The 22,192-nt window shown below is 28.7% G+C and overlaps 1 protein-coding gene across 9 annotated transcripts in view; it reads left to right on the forward strand.

Moving 5' to 3' along the window:
• Positions 1-22,192, forward strand: part of LOC122498227 (neurexin-1) — a 413,730-nt gene that overhangs the window by 71,737 nt on the left and 319,801 nt on the right. For 3 of the 9 annotated variants that reach the window (XM_043605865.1, XM_043605869.1, XM_043605867.1), the window contains exon 1: positions 6,921-8,706. The exons of 1 other annotated variant lie outside the window; for it this stretch is intronic. In XM_043605865.1, the coding sequence (XP_043461800.1) occupies positions 8,113-8,706 (594 nt within the window). In that variant the 5' untranslated portion in view covers positions 6,921-8,112. Of the gene's footprint in view, positions 1-6,919; positions 8,707-22,192 lie in introns of those variants that run through there. 5 more of the 9 variants (XM_043605871.1, XM_043605870.1, XM_043605872.1 and 2 more) reach the window with 3 other exon arrangements.

Below are 22,192 nucleotides of genomic sequence, written 5' to 3' on the forward strand. Positions count from 1 at the left end.
TTATTAATTTGATAGATTGAAATTATTAAAAATTTTAAATATTTATTAATTAAATAATTTGATGCTTTTTAGAATAATTTTAAAACATACAAATTTATGTGTATCGTCAAAAATATCAAGAATTTAACTACGATAAATTCATTATTTTCTATAGTTTAATATTGAATTGATTCTTGTAAGATTGAATGTTCATAGCTCGTAGATATATCAAAACGTGCTTTTGACTAATGAAGCCTTCTCTGCAATTGTGTCAAATGACTATAGTCTCTCTGGAATTCTGTAAGTAATTTCTTTCCCTTTGGCAGGTCATACCACAAATTACTATCTTTCACAAAAATTACAATTCCTTTTCTTTGAAAAAACAAGTGTGAAGAATTATGAAAAAGAAACCAAAGAAGCCAAAAACTATAGGTTATGTTTGAAAAATTTAAATAAAAAATAAAGAAATAGAATCAACTTATAATGCAAGGTAATGATGCTTAAGTAACTAAAATAAATATTCAATAATCTTTTATATTAATTTTATAGAAACAAAAAGAAACTTTTAACTGAGGTAAATTTTTTTAATAATTTATTTATACTATACATAAAAATTGTCATATGAAACCAAAAAAAGAAAGTTTAAACTAAAATATAAGTTTAAATCAAGATTTATAAACAGTGTCAGGTCAACGAATATGTGTTTATCCATTGAGACATTGTATTTGATTTTCTTTAGTTCACCACCATCACAAATCGGGGTGAGAAACTTTTCGCACCAGTTCGCTAAAGTCGAGGAGAAACTTCTCATCCATTGGTCTCTAGTGGCGAGGCAGATCGAGAGAATTACGCTTCGCTGGGAAATTCGAATTTCCCCTTGAACGGAAGCTGTATAAGCTATCTCGAATATTCTCAGGCTCAGTTCCTTTCCATCAAATTCCCCAAGTAACTGTACATGTAACCCAACTACAAAATAGTGACAGACATCATCGTTTCAACAAATTGCAAATACGTATAATTTTTTCTTAATTTTTAGTTAGAATATTTTTTTAACGCAACATTTTTTAGAATTCTACAATGTGCTTTTTAATTGTAAAAATAAAAAATCTAAAATAATGAAAGTTGATTATTAGAATTATAAAATAAATCCTATGATTAAATACTAAAAGCTCTAAATTAAGTTCTATTAGTAAAATGTGAAAAATTGATTTTTCTTACCTACTGAAAAATGTTCCTAATTTGGAACATCAATTATAGTTTTCTCCTTAGTTTACAAATCGAAATTTTGACTTCTGCAAAAATCTGCTTTTGAACTTTGGTATAATTTTTTCAAATAAAAAAGCTACGGTAGCTAGAGAGTATCCAATGACTAGTACACATAACAATACTACTAGGAGTACATCAGTAAAGATTAATTCTGGAGTTGTATACTTCCTTGAAGGCTCAACTGATTGATGGAGATCCTTAACTAATCCAAATTTTATAACTTTTAAAATCGTTTTAACTACATTGTCCATATAAGGTGAAAAAGACTCAAACATGAGATTAAAGACATAATTTGTTAAATTTTCTTTCAGTATTTTAACATTTATTTTTCCATGTTTAGCCTCAAATTGTTCAACATGATATTCTGCATTATAACTGAGGCATGTGATGTTCCGATATTCATTTAAATATTTTAGACAAATTTCTTCTCCAAAAGGACCTTTAAGTACCTTAGTTTTATTAACCAACAGACTACGATCTGTATACAACAAAGATTTAAACATAAAAACATTTGGTACCACAAATATCAATGACGAATTGATTAGTTCATTTAGAGTTGAAATTTCTGGAGCTGCTTGAAAATTAATGTCTAAAATTCTTGTATAAAAATAACTAACGTAAACAATGCATGTTATCAGTAGTGAACCAAAAACTATTCTTTCCAACAAATTCTTAGGTTCTACGTTAGTAGACATTCCCATTATAATTTGACTGATATTCAATTTTTGCCATGTACTCTTCTTGAATTTTAGTAAAAATGCTAATAATCGTATAACAGCAATTAAACCAACTGTTATTAAGATTAAATAGACAAATTCTACTGAAACTTCAACATCTTTGGTAAATTTTGCTTTATGTGGAATTATTGCTTGAAGAACCTTCAGTTGTAAAACACGTATATACTTAATCTTTTTCTTTGAATTAATGGGAGTGTCTAAAATGCTTAATGAAAATCTTTCTTGTTGATTGTTATCTTTATTTCTTAAGTCCGTTAAAAAACTCGACAATTCTGGACCTTCTTTGTTAAATGTTATTGTACTTTTAAGCAATAAAAGAGGTAACTTTTTAACTTTAATACATGACACACGTAAAAAACTTTTTAACAATTCCTCAGCCTTTATGATTTTTCTTACAGACGAATTTTTTTTAATGAAATGACTTGGAAACCATTGACTTTTAGATTCTACCGTCGTCGTGGAGTATTTTTTACCAAAAGGTTTTATTTGTCTTGAAATTTCTAATTTTTCATAACTTCTTTCAATTTTCATAGGTTGCGATACATTAATCCGTTGTAATAAAGTAAAGTCAAAATAATTTTTTTTCCAGAAAGAATTAAAAATACTATCAATATTCTTCTGACTTAGGGGAAAAGTGATTACAACTAAACACTTTGGTTTTGACGGTCCTTTCAATAAATCTTTTTCGTCTTTAAAAAAATCGTCAAATGTGTATAAAGTACTCTCATTCATCCACTGTAAAATGAACAATGTAGTAATTTTAGGCCGCACGAACAATTTGAATCTATTCTCTCTATAGATGGAATTTGTCATTTCACTGTAACATATGCTCAAAGTTGGAAAAAACAAATTTACTCTTGTCATAAGTGAAATCATCAATGATTCTGTAGTGTTTGGTGAATCGTCAACAACAAACACCACCTGTCGCAATTTTGAATCCTCCTTGAGATACTTGATCAATTCATCGTAGTAATTACTTTTTAAAGATATTCCTGGTGCTTCACCCTAAGAAATATAAAGGAAAAGAAATAATCCTTTCAACTTCATTGTATACAACCACTTTCTTTGCAAAACAAAAACGGACTGTTTGAGAAATAACAAAGTACTTCATTATACATATTCTCTATTTTCAAAAAAGCAATAAAATTTATATAATTTAGAAATTGAAATGTAATGTATATAATTTAATATTATTATCCTTATTTTCCCGGCTAATATCCAGGAAACTGTTTTTTGTTCACTTTAGATATTTGCAATTACAAGGGACTTAATATTTATTTAATTTTCCTAATATTATTTTTCAATTTAATTTTACTAATATCAAAAATTTCAAATTAGTGTATATATTACTGACTTATGTAATATCCAAAGGGGAAGATAATTGAGAAAAAATGTCTTTATTTTTATCAGAAAACCTTGAAAGGCAATTTTGCTTTAAATTTCAATGAAAAAAAAGGAAATGTATAAAAAGAAAGTTAATAAAATGACATGTAATCAATATAACGTAATGGTATTGGAGAAAGTTGAAAAATGTATGATGATGTGGTACAAAACGACTACGCGTCACTATTGGAAAATTTTGTTTTTACTCACTTGCTAGTAGCTGACGTCATGACATGACATTAAATATCTATAAATGACGTCATTTTATGACCTGAAGATCGCAATTTCTGAAAGATTCTTCAAAATCCTATCTTGAACGTTTTTTCAAAATTACCAAGAATTTTTATAACAAATTCTGTTATCAATTCATTTATAATTTATAATTTTTTTTAACCAATATTGCTATTTATAATTTAACCAAAAGTAATTTGACTAAAACAATCGTCGACTGCCACTCTATTTTTTTGTTACTCTTTTTATTTCAGAATGAGTGTGTCAACTATATATAGCGAAAAAATGTGTGGAAGAAGAAGAAAGAAAACTAGAGGCGCCACGGCGAGAAGTCGAAGCAGTCAGTTTCGCTGCCGGACTAGAGACAAAGTGTCAAAGTGGACCGAGTAGTCAACATCATCTGTAATTCAATGAATTACTTGGTGACAGATAATAAAAAAGATTCTTAAATATGGTGTTTTTTCTAAAACTATTTGCACTTTGTGATTGTATAATTATCAATTAAATTACCAAGAATCTATAAGTCAATGACAAAAAATTGTACTATTACATCTTATAATTTATTTCTCAACGAATCGCTTGGTGACAGATAATAAAAAAGATTCTTAAATATGTTGTTTTTCCTAAAAGTATTTTCTCTTCGTGATTCTATAATTATCAACTAAATTATCAAGAATCTACAAGTCAGTGATAAAAAATTGTACTATCACATATTACAATTTATTTCTCAACGAATCACTTGGTGTCAGATAATAAAAAAGATTCTTAAATATGGTGTTTTTCCTAAAACTATTTCCTCTTCGTGAATCTATAATTATTATCAACTAAACTGAATTAACAAAAATCTCCAAGTCAGTGATAAAAGAATTATCAAATCTTAATGTCTGTTTCTTAATTAATTACTTGGTGACAGATAATAAAAAAGATTCTTACATATGGTGTTTTTTCTAAAACTATTTTCTCTTCGTGATTCTATAATTATCAACTAAATTACCAAGAATCTATAAGTCAGTGATAAAAAATCGTATTATCACATCTTACAGTTTATTTTTCAACGAATCACTTGATGACATAAAAAGTTTTTTATAATCTGATGTTTTTCCTAAAACTATTTTCTCTTCGTAATTCTATAATTATCAACTAAATTACCAAGAATCTCTTAATAAAAAAAAGTAAATTAATATTGCTTTACATACTTTCAGGCGCGTAAGCAAAAGCTTATTTTTTTATTTCTTCCTTTTAAATTCAACTTTTTCAAAGAAATATCGTGTCTTATAATTCCAATTAGTTTCGAAGTAAATACTTTTTAAAATTTCCAACACCGCTAACTTTAAATTGAATTAAATTTTCAATAAGCCTCCATTGGAAAAATCCCCGAGGAAATAATTCAATTAACAATGGGAAAATAGAGGTTGAGAGGGGAAAAAAAGCAAGAATTGCACTTCGATATTTTTGTGCGATATTAAAAAAATAAATAAATAAAAACAAAAGGGAGCAGTTGGTAAAATTGAAATATCTTTGCAATGGTTAGGGCAAAAGTAACAAGAGAAGATGATTTAAAAGATCAAAATTAAAATCTTGAGTTTCAATGTACAATACCAGATGTCCTATCACAATTCTTTCTCTTTTCTCAATTCATTCTTCGTTTATTCGCATTCTTTTCCCGTTTCTTTTATTTCTTTCTTGTCAGAGATTTCTTTTTTTTTTGCTCCGTATTCTTCTTACCTAGTTGCAGTCAAGACTCTGGGTGTGTAGGACTTTAGAAACGGGACGTGGTACTAATTAACGTGACGCTTCGCCGTTCTTCTTTTTTTTTTACTTTTTTTCTTTAAAGCGTTACGAGACTTTTCCAAAAAAATAAAAATAAAAAAACCTCAATTTGCCTGAAATGCGAAAAAAGAAAAATTGTAACACAGTTTCTTTCGTTGAATTTTATCTCCTTTTCCACAAACATCCTGTCTAATAAATCTTACGTTTGATGCAATTCAGTTTTTTTTATTCTAGTTTTATTCTTATTCTTATTTTGTTTTTTGTTGTCTGTAACCTGTTAAAAAAATTTATAATTCAACTGTAATTAAATTTTTTTTGATAATATAGATAGTAAATTTTGTTGTAACCTAATTTATAGGATATCCACAAAAAAAGTTTTCAAATGTATCGAATACTTAGAAAATTCTATTTCTCAATTTTAATTGATTTCATTTAGATGTTTTCATTTTATTTAATTTATTTTTAATTCGATGTCTTTTAATTCAAATTTATTTCTAAAGTATTTAAAAAGCACTGTTACTTTATTATTTGAAGAAATTAATGTGTTTCGCTTATATTGATTATTTTATGAGTTATTTAATATTTATGAGTTTTTAGTGCAACTTTATCAGTGTTTACATATATTTATGAGTTCCACGTAAACTACAATTTTGTTTATGGATTATTACAGCTAATGTCAAAATTGTAAAATTATATGTAAAAATTATTTGTAATGTAATTACAGATGTAAAATTATTTTATTTGCGGAGATCATTTTATGAGTTATCCCGGATTTATGAGTCCCATGATAAATTTTTATGAGAACGTTTACTTGAGTAAGCATTTATTAAACAATATAAAATAATTAAGGAAAAATAAAAATTTGCAATCAACTATATAAAACAGTTATTCAATGTCCAAGAAAGTATAATAAATATTCGATAATAAAATTTTATCTTATCTTCTTTAATTTTATTCTTTATATTAATTAATTGGTTATCAGTAAGCTAAAATGATTATAAAAAATAACGATGAAAAAATAATATTTCTTAAAAGGTCCTTGTGGGGTTCTTGCCAGATTTTCTTGTAGAACCATTTTTATAAGATCTGAGCGTCACTGAAAATGCCCAACCATTTCCTGTTAGAATTCAGTTGTTGATAAGGAATCTTAGGAAAATTTGTACATGGTTAATTAATTTTTATAACAATATGAGTTTCAGAAGAAACTTAATAAGTTATTTGCAAATACCAAATAGTTTATGAGTTACTCGAGAAATGTTTCCTCTCACGATATTTTCTGCAAAATATAAACAAGAAATAGTAGTGATATGTAAACGGAATTCGACATTTAGCAAAATAAAAAAAATGAACAAAAATCGAAAGTCCACGCGCTGTAAAACATCATTGACACAGTTGCAAGTGGATCGTCCTGCGAGGAGAGATGATTCACCCACAGAGCTAGGGAAAACACATCTCGGGGAGATTTCACCCAAAAGTGGCTTCAATTCTCGCCGTTCCTCGGAAGTTTAGTAGTGGTAGCAGAAGTAGTAGGAGTAGTAGTCTCGTAGTAGTAGTGGTAGAGATAGTGATAGAGAGTAAAGGTAGTGGTAGAGGCGGTGGTGGTGGTAGTAGTACGTTCAAACGGAGTTGCATACGTGTTGTGTGGAATATCCCTACCCTTAAGTCCGTGGTTCTTTTCAGGTGCGATGTAGCCACCGTCGTCATTTATTTTGGGGATGTTTTAGATGATAATGCGCAGGCGCAAAATAGTGGCGCGCTGCGTCGGCGTCGGGGGTGTGCGTCGTAACGTCGACGACTTTGACGCTACGAGAAAATCAGAGAGAGGTGGCCAGTATCAACGGGAGCCGTCGTGAGGGTCGATCCTCCACTTCCTCCCATTTTAATTCTCTTTCCCTTTTTATCCCCTCATATACATTCATACACACACACAAACATACATATCTATACATACATAGAAAATACAAACGAGAAAAACGGCGAAGGGATGCTCAGTTATAACAAAGCGTTGCCGCAGAGGAACACGGAGACGAGGATCCGTTGTCTTTTTATTATACGTCGATCGTAAAACAAGACGTCGTTCAACTAATAACAAATATTTCGGGGGGAAATATAACCAAGGAAATATAATAATAAAAAGAGAAGAGAGAAAAAATGGGGCGTACGCGAACCGACGAGTCGCGGATCGATCGTCAAATAACTTGGTGCTAACCTGACTGCTCACTGTTACTATAACAAAAAATCTTTTTTTCTTAAAATCCTTTCCCTCTCTCTGTCTTTTTCTCTTTCTCTCTCTCTCTGTCTCTCTCTGTGTCTTCTTTCTCTCTAACCTGAAGTCCTCCATTTTCGAACTTCATCATTCTTGCAAATACAAAGCTGTTTGTGATTATTTGTTTTTCTTTTGTCACAAAATCATGAGCTCTATGATGATGAATGACGATTAGTGATGTTGATAAAGAGGTTGATGAACCTCATTGGTTATAATTGGAAAGTGTGTCACGAACTGGCCTCGAGGGCAACGTCGAGGTTAGGTTGAGGGTAGAGACCCTCCATGTGAAGCGACGGTGAAAACGCGGAGTGAAGTGATTGTTGAAAATTTTTTTTCTGTGGATTATCAGTGTACGCGCGGGGATTAAAAAAACAAACATGGATCAATTATCAATTGGATAGTATTTTATTTCTACTTTAATGATTTGTAAATATAAAAAAGCAGCTTGACCTTTTTTGGAGGTTAGGTTGGAGGAGGAAAATGACTCGCGATTGGTGTGTCATTTTTTTACTGTTCCCGTTATTGGGTCAGACTTTGACATTTGTCCTTGAGGGCTCGGCAACGAGTTATGCACAATTCCGTAAATGGAATGCGGCATTAAATGGTACATTGGAATTTGAATTTAAAACAGAGCAGGGCAATGGATTATTATTATATACGGACGATGGTGGGACATATGATTTTTTTGAAGTGAAATTAGTTGAGAGTGCGTTAAGATTGAGATATAATTTAGGTGGTGGTGCACAAATTGTTACTGTTGGTCGTGATTTGGGTGATGGTCATTGGCATAAGGTGCAAATAACGAGGAATAATGAAAATACAACACTCAATGTTGATGGTGTCGCTGCAACGTCAACATCAAGGGGAAAGGAATTTGAATTTGGTAAAATTAATGGAAATTCGGATGTTTATATTGGTGGTATGCCGAGTTGGTATAATAGTAAACTCACTCTATTAGCTCTGCCGAGTGTTATATTTGAGCCTAGATTCAATGGGATCATTAGGAATCTCGTTTATCCTGATGGAAACAACTATGTGCCAAGGAGACAGGAGATGAAAAGTCGTGACGCAAAGGTGAGTTTTGCTTTCAAAAAATAAATTTATAGTGAAATAAATGTTTTCGTTTTTCCAAAGAAAAATTGCTTATTATCCTTTGCCGAGGAAAGGAGTTTTCTCTCTAATGTGCGATTTCTGAAAGCAAATAGAGATTTTTCTTTTAAAGGAAAATAGAGGTAATTTTAGAGACAAATGGAATCATCTTACGGAAAATGAAAAGATTTTACAGAAAAATGTGATAATACGAAATTTTGCTATCGATAATTTTTTTATTATTTAGTGATTCTTGGTAGTTTAGTTCGTAATTATAGAATCATGAAGAAAGAACAGTTTTTAAAAAAATCATATTTAAGAAACTTTTTATTATCTGTCACCAAGTTATTCATTTATGACATAGAAATTCTTGGCAATTTAGTTGATAATTATAGATTCACGAAGAGAAAATAGTTTTAGGAAAAACATCATATTTAAGAATTTTTTTTGTTATGTCACCAAGTAATTAATTGAGAAATAGACATTAAGATTTGATAATTCTTTTATCTTTGACTTAGCGATTCTTGGTAATTTAGTTGATAATTATAGAATCACGAAGAGAAAATACTCTTAGAAAAAGAATTATATTATGAAAACTTTTCATAATTTTTTTTCTCCAAGTGATTCACTAAGGCTCAAACATTAAGATTTGATAATACTGTACTTTTATATTTATGGCTTAGAAATTCTTGGTAATTTAATTGATAATTATAGATTCACGAAGAGAAAATAGTTTTAAGAAAAACACCCTATTTAAGAATCTTTTTTATTATCTGTCACCAAGTTATTAATCGAGAACAGACATTAAGATTTGATAATTCTTTTATCACTGACTTGGAGATTTTTGTTAATTTAGTTGATAATAATTATAGATTCACGAAGAGAAAATAGTTTTAGGAAAAACACCATATTTAAGAATCTTTTTTATTATCTGTCACCAAGTAATTCATTGAGTAACAGATAATGTCTACTCGCAGTTTGCTTCCACTCTACTACCTTATTTCTGGGTCCGCGGTGGGACTGATTACTTTGAGTTCTTGCCGTGGCGCCACTAGTCCTCTTCCTCCGTCTTCCATGCCTCTTCTTCGAAATCCCATTAAATTCCTTGAACTCTCGACTTTACAGTTTCCTAAAAGAAATTAAAAATACAGTAAAAGTTATTCAACATTTTTCTATTAACACTTATAAGAAAAGAATAAATCAAAAATATTGGTGATTTAAAAAAATGTTATTGCATTTCAGGAAGAAAATAGAATTTTTTTTAACAAAATGAAGGTAATTTTAAAGACAAATGGAATCATCTTACAGAAAATGGAAACATTTTACTGTAAGATGTGATAATGCTGTAATTTTTTCTTTTTTTTTCTAAGAAATTTTTCTCAGATGTCATTTTGAATGAATCTTCCACAGAAAAAAATAAAGAACATTCCTAAAGATGATTATTTAAATTTAAAATTGCACATTAGGGAATATTTCGAAAAAATTACCATTTTGCTCTGAATATTTCTTCCATTTTGTAACAAATATTTTCTTTTAATTTTGCTACAAATACTTTAACTATACTTTACAAAATAAATAAATGTTCGCTGATCTCAAAAGGAATTTTAGTGTAAATTTGTAAGTTATCCAGAAAGCATTCTAGTTCAAATAAAATAAAAATGTTCAGAAGCTTATCCTAGTTTGTCTAAAAATAGCACCTTGATGTTTGAATGATTTGAAAAAAACTGTTTTGAAACTATTTTCAACTAAATGTTTAAAAATAATTACAAAAAGTCTGTTTTTCAGAATGAAAAAAGAAAGTAGGGTAAAAAAATATTTTCAATGATTCGGAACGTAGATAGAGAACTAGCATTAATGACTCCATTATATGCTTATCGAGCATAATAATAGAACCAATAATGATTAAAAGAAAAGATTTTGCATATTGATAAAGAAAGGTAAATATCAAGAGGGATTCTAATTGTATTTCGTTGCATGTTGTCCGTACACTTGAAATGCAATAAAAAATTACTGTTGTTAAAATTAATCCATAAATATGTATATATATTTTTCATTCCTACTGTAATATACCATTAAAACTGAATTAATAAATAAAGTGAAAAGAAATTCACCAATTACTGCGAGAGTTTGGTAGAAATATAGCAGTAATTAGTACACTTAAATAGAAAAATAGAAATTAAAATGATGAATAGAAAAAAACCATTAGATCATCCTTCTAAAATTGTTTTTATTAATTTTCTTTTTGATTAATTTTTAAAATTGAAAATATGTTCAAAAGAAGGTTTTTCTTTAAAACCTTATTCCTTTCTATCCTTTAGAGAAATGCCTTAATTTTTGTTCGTTTTATTGGATTCCTTTTGAACTTAAGAAAAATTGATAAATCAGAAACTTGTACTTACTTTGATGGCAGGTAATACTATCGCCACTGAAAAAGAGTTTATTAAAGTCATATAAACTTTTCGTACTTTGAAAAGTAGTCTCTCTCTCCTTCTCTCTACTTAGCTTTCAGACTGAAAAAATTAAAAGTTATTGTTTGATGCATTTCTTTGGCCATTTTATATGCCTGTAAATTTTTTTGCTCCAATATTTCTTCTCTTAATGTCGTAAAAATGCGAAAAACTCCTAATTAAATGTTTTACTAAGTTCATTATAAAACACAAAATGAGAAAATGGTGAAATTTAAAATGAAAATAAAAAATAGAAACAACAGATAAGAAATGTAGGAGTAATTAGATGTAAATTTAAAGAAACAAGAAAAAAAGAAAACCTTAAAGAAAAAGGTTATCCTTAAAGTTTTCATGATTTTAAAGAAATCAATACTATTCCAAAAAGCTTTTACATTTTAATTACTGTGAAATTATTCCAGTTTTCTCTCGATATCATCTCTGGCAAGGTTTAAGAATTCAACCTCAACCTCAATTCTTTCTCATTTTAATTTTCAAACTCATTTGAAAATCTCCATTTTCCCTTTTTCCATTAATTACCATCTTCTAATTTTCTTACACATGTTTGGCATATTCAAAATGTTGGTTTTTAATTATCTTTAATAATTTTTCTGTTTCCTTATTTGAAAATAAGCATGTAATAGAATTTTTCTTTTCATAAAGAATATTATTTTGTGTGTAAAGAAATTTTTTTTTCCAATTTGAATTAAATTTTTTTTTTTCAACGTAGTGGTGAAAAAATTTTTTTCTCACTATTTAAAAAACTAGTGAATCATCAATCGAAATGTTTTTCAGGTTAAAAAAAGTAAATATTCCTTCTAGGAAAGAATATATAAAAGCGAAGGGTATAATTTTAGAGAAATAAAAAAAAACCCCTTGACTTGTCATTACGAGAAAATAAAATTTTTTTTTAAATGTTGAGATTCATAAAATGGAAAATTTTATAACCACAGTCTATTATTGCCCTCGAGAGTTCATCAGATGCACAAAAAATGATAGCCAGGAAATGCGTATCGAGGTTAATGGATAGTCAACCACTGTGGAAAATCGATTGAAAAGTACATAACGCACTAACCCTCGTAAATGTGGACTTATTTTCCCCTACCCTTTCACATTCATAGTGTGCACCACGAAATTTTTCATCGAACATCAGAGAGAGGGTTGTCTGCTTCACCCTGGTCTACCTATATATCTCTTTTACTTTTTACACACAATTGTCGAGGTGGTTTTCAAAAAAAAAAAAAAAAAGTTGACGTGGTGATAAATTCAGGTCAACTGTTTATATTGTTGCAATGTTGTGTCGCGCTCGATTCCAACAGAAAAGTTATATGCCGGGATGCGTTATTGTTACAGGAGCAATAATACGTCGTTAAAAGCAGCGAAGCGTCCTGTTCCATTGTTACTTTTTCACGGATTACAGATTTTGTTTTCGAACAAGAAATTCGCCTCTTGTGATATTTATGCAAAAAAAATTTTAAATTCTTACACTTTCTTTTTTTTGGAAAAAAAAGTTGTTGATATTTTTCTTTGTCAGTTCTATATTTTTTGAGATAGAAAATAAAAATATTCTTTCAGTTACAATCGAAGGCTTTTTGTGAAAAAATCATTAAAAATTATGTTTTTCTTACTCTGTCTTTGAACATAACCTCTAATTGCAGGAAATTGAAAGTCTTTGTCTGAATGAATAATTTACTGTTCGGATAATGTTTATTCTATTTGTGGTCCACTTATCTAGTGGCATTTATAATTTAGTTGATAATTATAGAATCACGAAGAGAAAATTTTTGTTTGATTACACTTTTATGGAATATATATTTTTTAAGTCTTTTAGAAATTCTTGGTAATTTAGTTGATAATTATAGAATCACGAAGAAAAAATAGTTTTAGGAAAAACATCATATTTAAGAATCTTTTTATTATCTGTCACCAAATGATTCATTGAATAGCACATGATATCGAATCGCTGTTCGCTTCCACTCTACCAGTATGTTTCTGGGCCGGGGCGGGACTGTCTACTTCGTTCTCTCGCCGTGGCGCCACTTGTCTTCTTCCTCCGTCCTCTAAGCATCTTCTTCAAAATTCCACTCAATTTCTTGAACCCACGACCTCGCAGTTTCCTAAAAACAAATTAAAAAAAACAATAAAAGCTATTCAACCTTTTCTTTATTGCACTTACATACGACAAAAGAAATCACCCGACAATGTGGGGTTTAAAAAAAATACAACTGAATTTATTTTTCAAAAAAAGCAGAATCGTAAAATTGAAGGGTCTTTTATATTTCTCCCTTTTGCATTGCACGTAAATACACATAGTATGTGTGTGTGTGTAACAAAATGAAAAACTTTTATAGCCACTGTAAAAAAGGAAAACAGAACTTGATTTTCATGTTGTATCTAAAGTCTTCCCTGACTTTGGCATTTTACTTTGACCAGTGAAAAGTTTTACACTCGAATTACAACATTTACGACACCTTTTAAGTTTATACATTGCAAGTGAGAAAATGGTTGGTAAACATAAAGTTAAAGGAATTCACGTTGAGAGAATGAAAACATGGTAAACTGAGTTGCCAATTTCTTAAGAAATACTTTCAGGATGTTATAACAGTGAATTGAGTTGAAAAAAAAATTTTATAGGGGGATAAATATTTTTTTACAGTCACATGCAAATTATTAATTCTCAACATAAATAATAATTTATTTTATTATTTGAAAAATAAAAAAAATTTTAGTTTAAAAATAAATTCTAAATTTAAAATATGGAAGAATTTACGAAGTTATTTTGAATTAGAAGATAAAAATAATAGACCCGAGATTCGAAACTTGTTTCCGCGTTATACTAAAAGTGCTCCCATTAAAATTTGTAATGCACAAAAGTACGTAAAATTTCTTAACGAGTCCTAAGAGCCTCATATTTTTTCTTAAAATTTCCCGTATATTCTCTTATCTTAAACGTTTTTTTCTCTCTCAAGTATACAATAAACTAAATTTATAATACTCTTATATAACGTTCATTGGCAAATATTGATAATGTTGTAAAAAATATTTTCATATTTATATATTTTTAAACAATTATAATTATTCCTTATTTTTAAATTATACGTTTTTAATTTACCGTTATTCTCATCGAAAGCACAAAAACATTAAATCTTAACTAATTCAAAAAGTTTTTAAAGTTAGAAAAAAGTTCTGAAACATGAGATTCAATGTCTACTATAACATTCAATTAAGTTTAAAAGTGATAAAAACTTTGAATTTAATATTTTTTTAAATTACATTTCAATATCTCTGCTATCATTAACTATTCTGTGAAGAAAAATTATAAAAAATAAATTTAAAATAGAAAAGCCTACTAATAAGTAAAGAAATAAGGATAAATTTACCTAGATAATAATAGAAATAGAATTTTTATTATTAAACAATAAAATTATAATAGATGACATTATTTTGTCAATTTATTCTCTGATCAAAATGAATCCAAGTTCTATTTTCTGTGTCACGCTAAATAGTTAATCGATAGTAAACTATTAGTACTGAGTTTTAAAAATAGAAAAACAAATTGAATTATCAAAATAATTAAATGTCAATAATTTAGAAGCTAATTTTAAAAGTAACAAAAACTTTCTATATTCCTATAAAAATTCAATAAAAAAAAAATTCCAATGTAAACTCGTTTCAATTAAAATTTTTATGAATAACTTATATTTTTTAAAATGACAAGATTATTTTTAATGTAATTTTTTTAGTTTTCCATATTATTTTTTAAGTTGTAACAAATTATTTTTTTATTTATTCTCTTATTATAAATTAAAAAAAAAGAAATCGCCCAATCAATCATAATTTCGCGCTAAAACTTTACTATTGTAGGAATACTTTTCAAAATCTCGTCTTTATCAAAGTTTCCAAGTTTAGAAAGGAAAACAGTAATTTTCCTAGAACAATTATCAAAGTTGAATTTTACTGAAAGGCTTTCTAACTTTAACAATGTGAGTAAAGTTTCAGCTGCTTGGCCCTGGGGAATACCCATCAAACTCTGATTTTGACAATTAAAAAGAAGTCGATACTTTAGCCGTGAAATTATTTTTTATTTACACTAAGTACCTAATAATCTTTATTCTCAATTTTAATTTCTTCCACCATTCAATATATTATTTTTTCTCTAAAAGTAAAAAAAGGATTAAAATAATACAGTTTTTATTCGAGAAATAAATCTGTTTCCGGTTCATAAATTTTTCGTTACTTTTTATTTTTGAATAAGAAAGATTTTAGAATATTATTATAATTTTACATTTAAAATAAAATTTGATGATATTTTAAGAGACTTTAATTGGAAGGATGCTATTAATTAAAAATACTAAAATTATAGTCAACTGGGTCGAATTCGGGAGAAAATGTATAGAAGACAGAGGAAAGACACTAGTGGCGCTGTGGCGAGAAGGCGAAGTAGTCAGTCCTGCCGCGGGCCTAGAAGCGAAGAGGTAGAGTGGACGCAAACAGCGAGTAGATAACATCATGTGTTACTCAATGATTCACTTGGTGCAAGATGATAAAAAAGATTCTTAAATATAGTGTTTTTCCAAAAACTATTTTCTCTTCGTGATTCTATGATTATCAATTAAATTACCAAGAATCTATAAGTCAGTGATAAAAAATTGTACTATTACATCTTACAATTTATTTCTCAACGAATCACTGGGTGACAGATAATAAAAAAAATTCTTAAATATGGTGTTTTTCCTAAAACTATTTTCTCTTCGTGATTCTATGATTATCAACTAAATTACCAAGAATCTATAATACAGTGATAAAAAATTGTACTATTACATCTTACAATCTATTTCTCAACGAATCACTTGGTGACAGATAATAAAAAAGATTCTTAAATATGGTGTTTTTCCTAAAACTATTTTCGCTTCGTGATTCTATGATTATCAACTAAATTACCAAGAATCTCTAAGTCCCTGATTAAAAATATAGATATTGTATACAATTAAATTTAAAACTATTTTATTCATTTTTCAAAAAATTTTCTCTTCGTGATTCAATCAAGTATGATTCATCAAGTAAATTAGAATTCTCACCAAGTTTACTAGGCGTAAAAACTAATTTTCGGTATATTTAAATACAAAAAAAGAATTTCGATTACTATAGTAACAGTAGATACCAAATAAGGATATCGTTTTTTTTTTAATTTGTTTTAAATTGTTGACAAAAATAGTACAATGTTACCCTTGAATAGAGGCAATCCTAAAAAGTTATTATCCCAATAATTTGTCAGCATGACTTTGAAATAAGTTTAACCCACTTTCAATCATTACCTATGTGATTTCGGTTAGTGAAGACGTGAAACCTGAATGTAATCGATCAGCAAAGTTTAACGCGCAGCATTTTCACTTCCATTACGAAAAATACGTACCAATCTACTTCCTCTTTTTTCCCTTCTCATTTTCTCGTTCTCTCTTTCTCTCGAGGATTCTAGTAATAGCGAAGGCCAAAGAGGGAAAGTGCTTTATTCAAGCGAATTGCCGACCACCCTTTTCGTGTCTAGACTGGCGAGGCAGCTTCAAGTTACATAAGGTAGCAAAGTACCGTACAGTGTGTATATATATATATGAAAGAAAGAGGGAGTGCGAGCGAGGCTTGTTGCCAGAATAAGGAGCATTGAATGAAGTGAGACACACTGGGATCGTTTTCAAGTGCAGTGTACACATCGCGTGCCGCATTAATGCGTAAACTCGTGCGATAAAGTATACTTTTTTTGTCTTTCATCACCTTCCAGACTATTGTCCCTGCCCGTTTTTTTCTCATTATCTGTAGTAATGACACACGCATTACAAAAGCCTATTTACAAAAAAACCTGAATTGATGAATTGCTCCTCTCTCGTCTATTGACATTATTCCCTCGATAATGTTCTTTTATATTCCTCTCAGGAGCCGGAAAAAAAGACAAAGTCACATAAAAGAAAGAGATACTTTGCTGTTACATTAAAAATGACACACTTCATGTCAGAGGAATAATGAAGTGTACTACACTATACCCATATGATCACAGTATTGTTAAAAAAAAAATATTTTTAAAAAGACGACTTTGAAATTTAAACAAAATTATAACTGAACATACAGAATTAATATTACTACTAGAAAACTCTAGGCTACTATTTTTTTAAGTCAGTGTTTAGCTCTACAATTTTTGGTACTACAATTTTGATTCGTAATTTTATCACTAAAATAAAAATTGATTTAATTTTTTATTGCAATTCAAGAACAGACAAGAAAAACAAATCCCTATTAAAATTTATTTGCGAAATTTTATAAAACATTCCCACGTTATGTATAGAGGATTAAATTGTAAAATATTGACAATCGAACATGATTGTAATAAAAGGGTAATTTTGTTTCAAATTTTATAACAATGAGAGTTATTAATGTACTTCGTATTAACATTCTGGTTGAAAATTTGCAATTTAAATTTATCCATGATTTAAAACCCTTTACAATGCTAAAGCGCTGTGTCTATTTTTGTAATGCATTTTCAGCATTTGTATAACAGGATATTGAAATTCGAAAATTTATAAATAATTTTCAAATTCTGACATACCATCTCAATATTTTAAGATGTAGTATTATTTATATATAGATGGTGATATAATTTCATTGACTTTGCTGATCATAATTGATAAGTTAGAGTGAGGTTGACATTATTTCCTAATATAACTGATGAAAAAAAGGAATTTTATTTAAAATTTTATCTATATTTTCTTGGAGAAAAAATTAAAATTAAATTTATTTTAGGTTAAATTTGAAGTCCGTGGAGTGGGATAGGTTCGTGTTGGTTTTCGCAAAGAGTTTGAACGTTAATAGAGGTGATTTAGTTGCGGCAATCTTCACGCCAGTACGGCTCGAAATACGTGGTTAGAGCACCCAACTGTGCTATACACCACCGCCATTTCTCTCTCTCTCTCTCTCTCCCTCTCTCTTGAAATTACGAGACTTATATACTTTCTCAGTAAGAGGTTCTTCATCTCAATTATTTCTTCCAAAGCGGGACTACTCCACTAGTCTGCAAAGATATTTATTCAAATGAATTTCCACATTGCAAAAAAAGCTCAATATTTTATCCTGCTACTTTTGCGATTCTTCTACTTTTCCTCAAACACAAAATTTGCATATTTCAAATAGCATTTTATATTCTTCATTTATAAATCTTCGAGATAGGAAATCTTGAACGATCAACGCTATGGTGGTGGATTTAAAAAAAAAGAAATTGTTTTACCTCATTTGTCACTCGGTATTTTATGGAGGAAAAATTATTTCCACTACACGGCCCAACAATATTACTTGATGAATATTTATTTATAAAATTTTTTGTTAAAAAGTAATATAATTATAAGTAGTTATGCGGAATTACAAAAAGTGTGCAGAAGACGGAGGAAGAAGGCTAGCAGCGCCACGGCGAGAAGTAGAAGTAGATAGTTTCGCGGAGGGCCCAGAATCTAACTAGCAGAGTGACACGAACATCGAGTGGACATGTGTCGGTCACTCAATGAATCACTAGGTGTCAGATAATAAAAAAATTCTTAAATATGGTGTTTTTCCTAAAACTATTTTCTCTTCATGATTCTATGATTATCAACTAAATGAAAATCTCCACCAAATTAGTATTTTTCTATAGTAAAATCAAATCCCAAGTAAAAAACTTCTCGCAGACCTTCTGTCTCTTCAAAAAGTCAGCAGAAAGTTCGGTGGATTTAAAGATTCAAAAATAGTGAAATAACTGTTTTTTATATTTTGAAAACATCAGACATTCAGCAGACTGAGTCTCAAAAAGTTCGCGAAAAGTGTTTGCTGTCATTCTGTGACCTTTTTTAACTTGTGTTGTAGTTTTAAATTATAAACTTTGTAAATTGTAAATATAAATAATACAAAAATAAATAGGTTATTCATATTATTAATAAGTTAATTATTATTTATTTTATGGAACTATTCTAAAGTAAATAACCATTTTTAGTTTAAAATAAATATAAAGAAAGAAGTAGCGAATTTTTTTTAATATAATTTTTGTGGAGTAACATTAATAAAAATTTAATAATTGTCAAAGCGGTCGGAGATTTTTTTTAACTTCATATAAAATGTGACAATGTCTAGGACAGAGACGAGAAATTAATTCACTTTTGCTGCAACTCGAGTACTTTTGTGACCGCGCTTCTCTCTTCTATTTAGTCTTCATTCAAACACACACGAGAGATCAACAATATATATATCCCTGACTCCACGGATTTAACTCTTAATTAAAAAAATTTACAATTAAAATAGTCTAGAATTCAAAATTGTTTTATTAGTTTTTGTCACATTTACTATTCAGAAATTTTTTTTCATTCAAATTAAATTCAAAAATAAATTTTTTTTTAAATTAGTTACTTTTTCAATATGTACATACAATATCGATGTTTAATTAGAAAATTAATTAAAATTTTTTTTTGGAATACTGAGTTAATTTTCAATTTGTTATAATTTTAAAAATTACTTTATCGATAATTGTTAATAATCAGTATCTGATGTAAATTAAATTACTTGAGTGATTTTCATAATTTAAAAAACTGAATAGAATTTTACCCTCATAAACTCACGTTTCTGGTATGTAGGAGTTATATTGTAATGTTCTATCTTATTTTTAATCTATATTAACAGTTTATTTTTGACGTGAGAAAATAAAAGTCAAATAACTGATGTCCGATATTGATTAGTTCTTAAGTAATTTGACGAGAGATATAGTTTTCAGAATTTAATGAATTTAATGAAGAGAACTGGTTGTATCTTTTTTATTTAATGGGTTGGTTCTTTAGGGAGTATTGTGATATAATTTAAAAAATTGTATCGAGTCCTGGCAGACATGCAAGGCCGCTTGGAATATCGATTTATTGAGTTAATGCAAGCGACTGCGTATATACACAGGACAAAGTTAACCGCTTAGAATATAAAGTGTTGTATGAGTGTCGACGCGGATATGGATTTTTTATATTCAAAGCGCCTACCCTTGGACAGTGAAAATTGCCCCTTTTTTCATGCAAACGCCGACGAACGTTTTTATTTACGTTTATATTTGTGACTATCGGCTGGAAAAAGTTAACGGAATTTCTCTCATTTAGATAGAAAGGAATAATTTTGATTATGGATAGAATTTTCCCCATTCATTCTGCTAATTCAACATCTATTATAGCCTTTTTTTATCTATTATATCTTTATCATCCAATTTTCAATTTTTTTAAAATTTTTAACACTAGTAATATTTAATGAAAAGTGTAAAAATTTCCAGCAGAAAGAAAATGTTTCTATGACTTCGATTTTATATGTTTTAAGTTTCAAAAAGTTTAATTCTTTGGTATGCTATTAAAAGTTAGGGAGTATAGTAAAACCCGGTGCCGTGAATTTTCTCTAATTAGGTTAGTAATCCGATTTCACTTTTCATTAATGAGATGAAAACTTTAATATTAGAGAAGGGAGTACAACTAAATTTGAATTTAAAGGACGGAAGTTTCTAAAACAGTTAGAATATGCTGTCGAACTGTAACTGAAGTGGAATACCAGATCTCATTTCTATATATCCTCAAAGAGGATCACTAACGTCCCATTTGAAAATCCTCATTTCACCAGTCACCATTTTGACGCATTCCCTCTGGCAAATTGCAAAAGTTAAATTCTAATAAAACGATGGTTATACACAAAAATTCATTTTCATTTCGTGTTCTCTTTTTTTGTGTATGAATTTACTCCGATTTGTTAACAGAAAAAATGATTTTATTACGATACAAATGTAATATTTAGGAAAAACACCTTATTTAAGAATCATCATCATTATCTCTGCCAAAGTGATACGTTGAGAAGTAAATTGTAAGATGTGATAGTACAATTTTTTATCACTGACTTACAGATTCTTGGTAATTTAGTTAATAATTATAGAATCACGAAGAGAAAATAGTTTTAGGAAAAACACCATATTTAAGAATCTTTTTTATTATCTGTCAACAAGTGATTTATTGAGAAATAAATTGTAAGCTGTGATAGTACAATTTTTATCAATGACTTATAGATTCTTGGTAATTTTGTTAATAATTATAGAATTACGAAGAGAAAATAGATTTAGGAAAAACACCATATTTAATAATTTTTTTATTATCTGTCAACAAATGATTCATTGAGTAACTGATGTTGCCTATTCGATTTTCGGGATCACTTTACCGCTTTGTTTCTGTTCTCTCGACAGGACTGACTATTTCGACTTCTCTCCATGGCGCCACTATCATTCTTCGCATTTCTTCCACTTTTCTTAAAGTTCGAATATAAAATTTTAATATCCTTGTAACATTATTATTTTTTTAAATTGATTCATTACGTTACTATTTTACTAATTAACGTATAAGCTAATTAACAAAATCTTTTATAAATAAGTTTTTAACAGAACTAAAATAAAATATTTTCCCTCTATGAAATTTAATGAAGTCTTATATATGAAATATATTATGAATGACGTGATGAGTGCCTATAATGTGGTGAGTGAAGGGGCTGAAAATGTATAAACCACACGCACTAGAAACGGTTTCACTAATTAATTATTTTTTTTCTTTAAAAATCGATATTTTTTATTATGAAATCTGATCAAAAGTTTTTTTTCCAATGATGGAATGTAGATATATATGAAAGAAACTGACGTTAATAAATAAAGTGTAATATATTGCGGAAACCATAGAAAAATGAACCTAAAGCGAAATTCTACAATGAAAGTTGAATATATTTCAAGGGACTTTGTCCTTTGTACTCGCAATCAACGAGTAAATTATCCACAACGTTATTATACATAACTTTTTGGCAAGGGTCCAGTCAATTTCAATTGTATTCAACACGAGAGAAAATTTTGTCGACTTAGTTTAATTTCCTTATTGTCTAAAAGTATATTTGACGTTTCCGGATATTTTACAGTTTCAAATTTGTAGAATTAAAGAAAAAAAGTTTCTCCTCTCTCGTATTAATATTTA

This window comes from Leptopilina heterotoma, unplaced genomic scaffold (assembly GCF_015476425.1).
Source record: "Leptopilina heterotoma isolate Lh14 unplaced genomic scaffold, ASM1547642v1 Lhet_144, whole genome shotgun sequence".
Classification (NCBI taxonomy): Eukaryota; Metazoa; Arthropoda; class Insecta; order Hymenoptera; family Figitidae; genus Leptopilina; species Leptopilina heterotoma.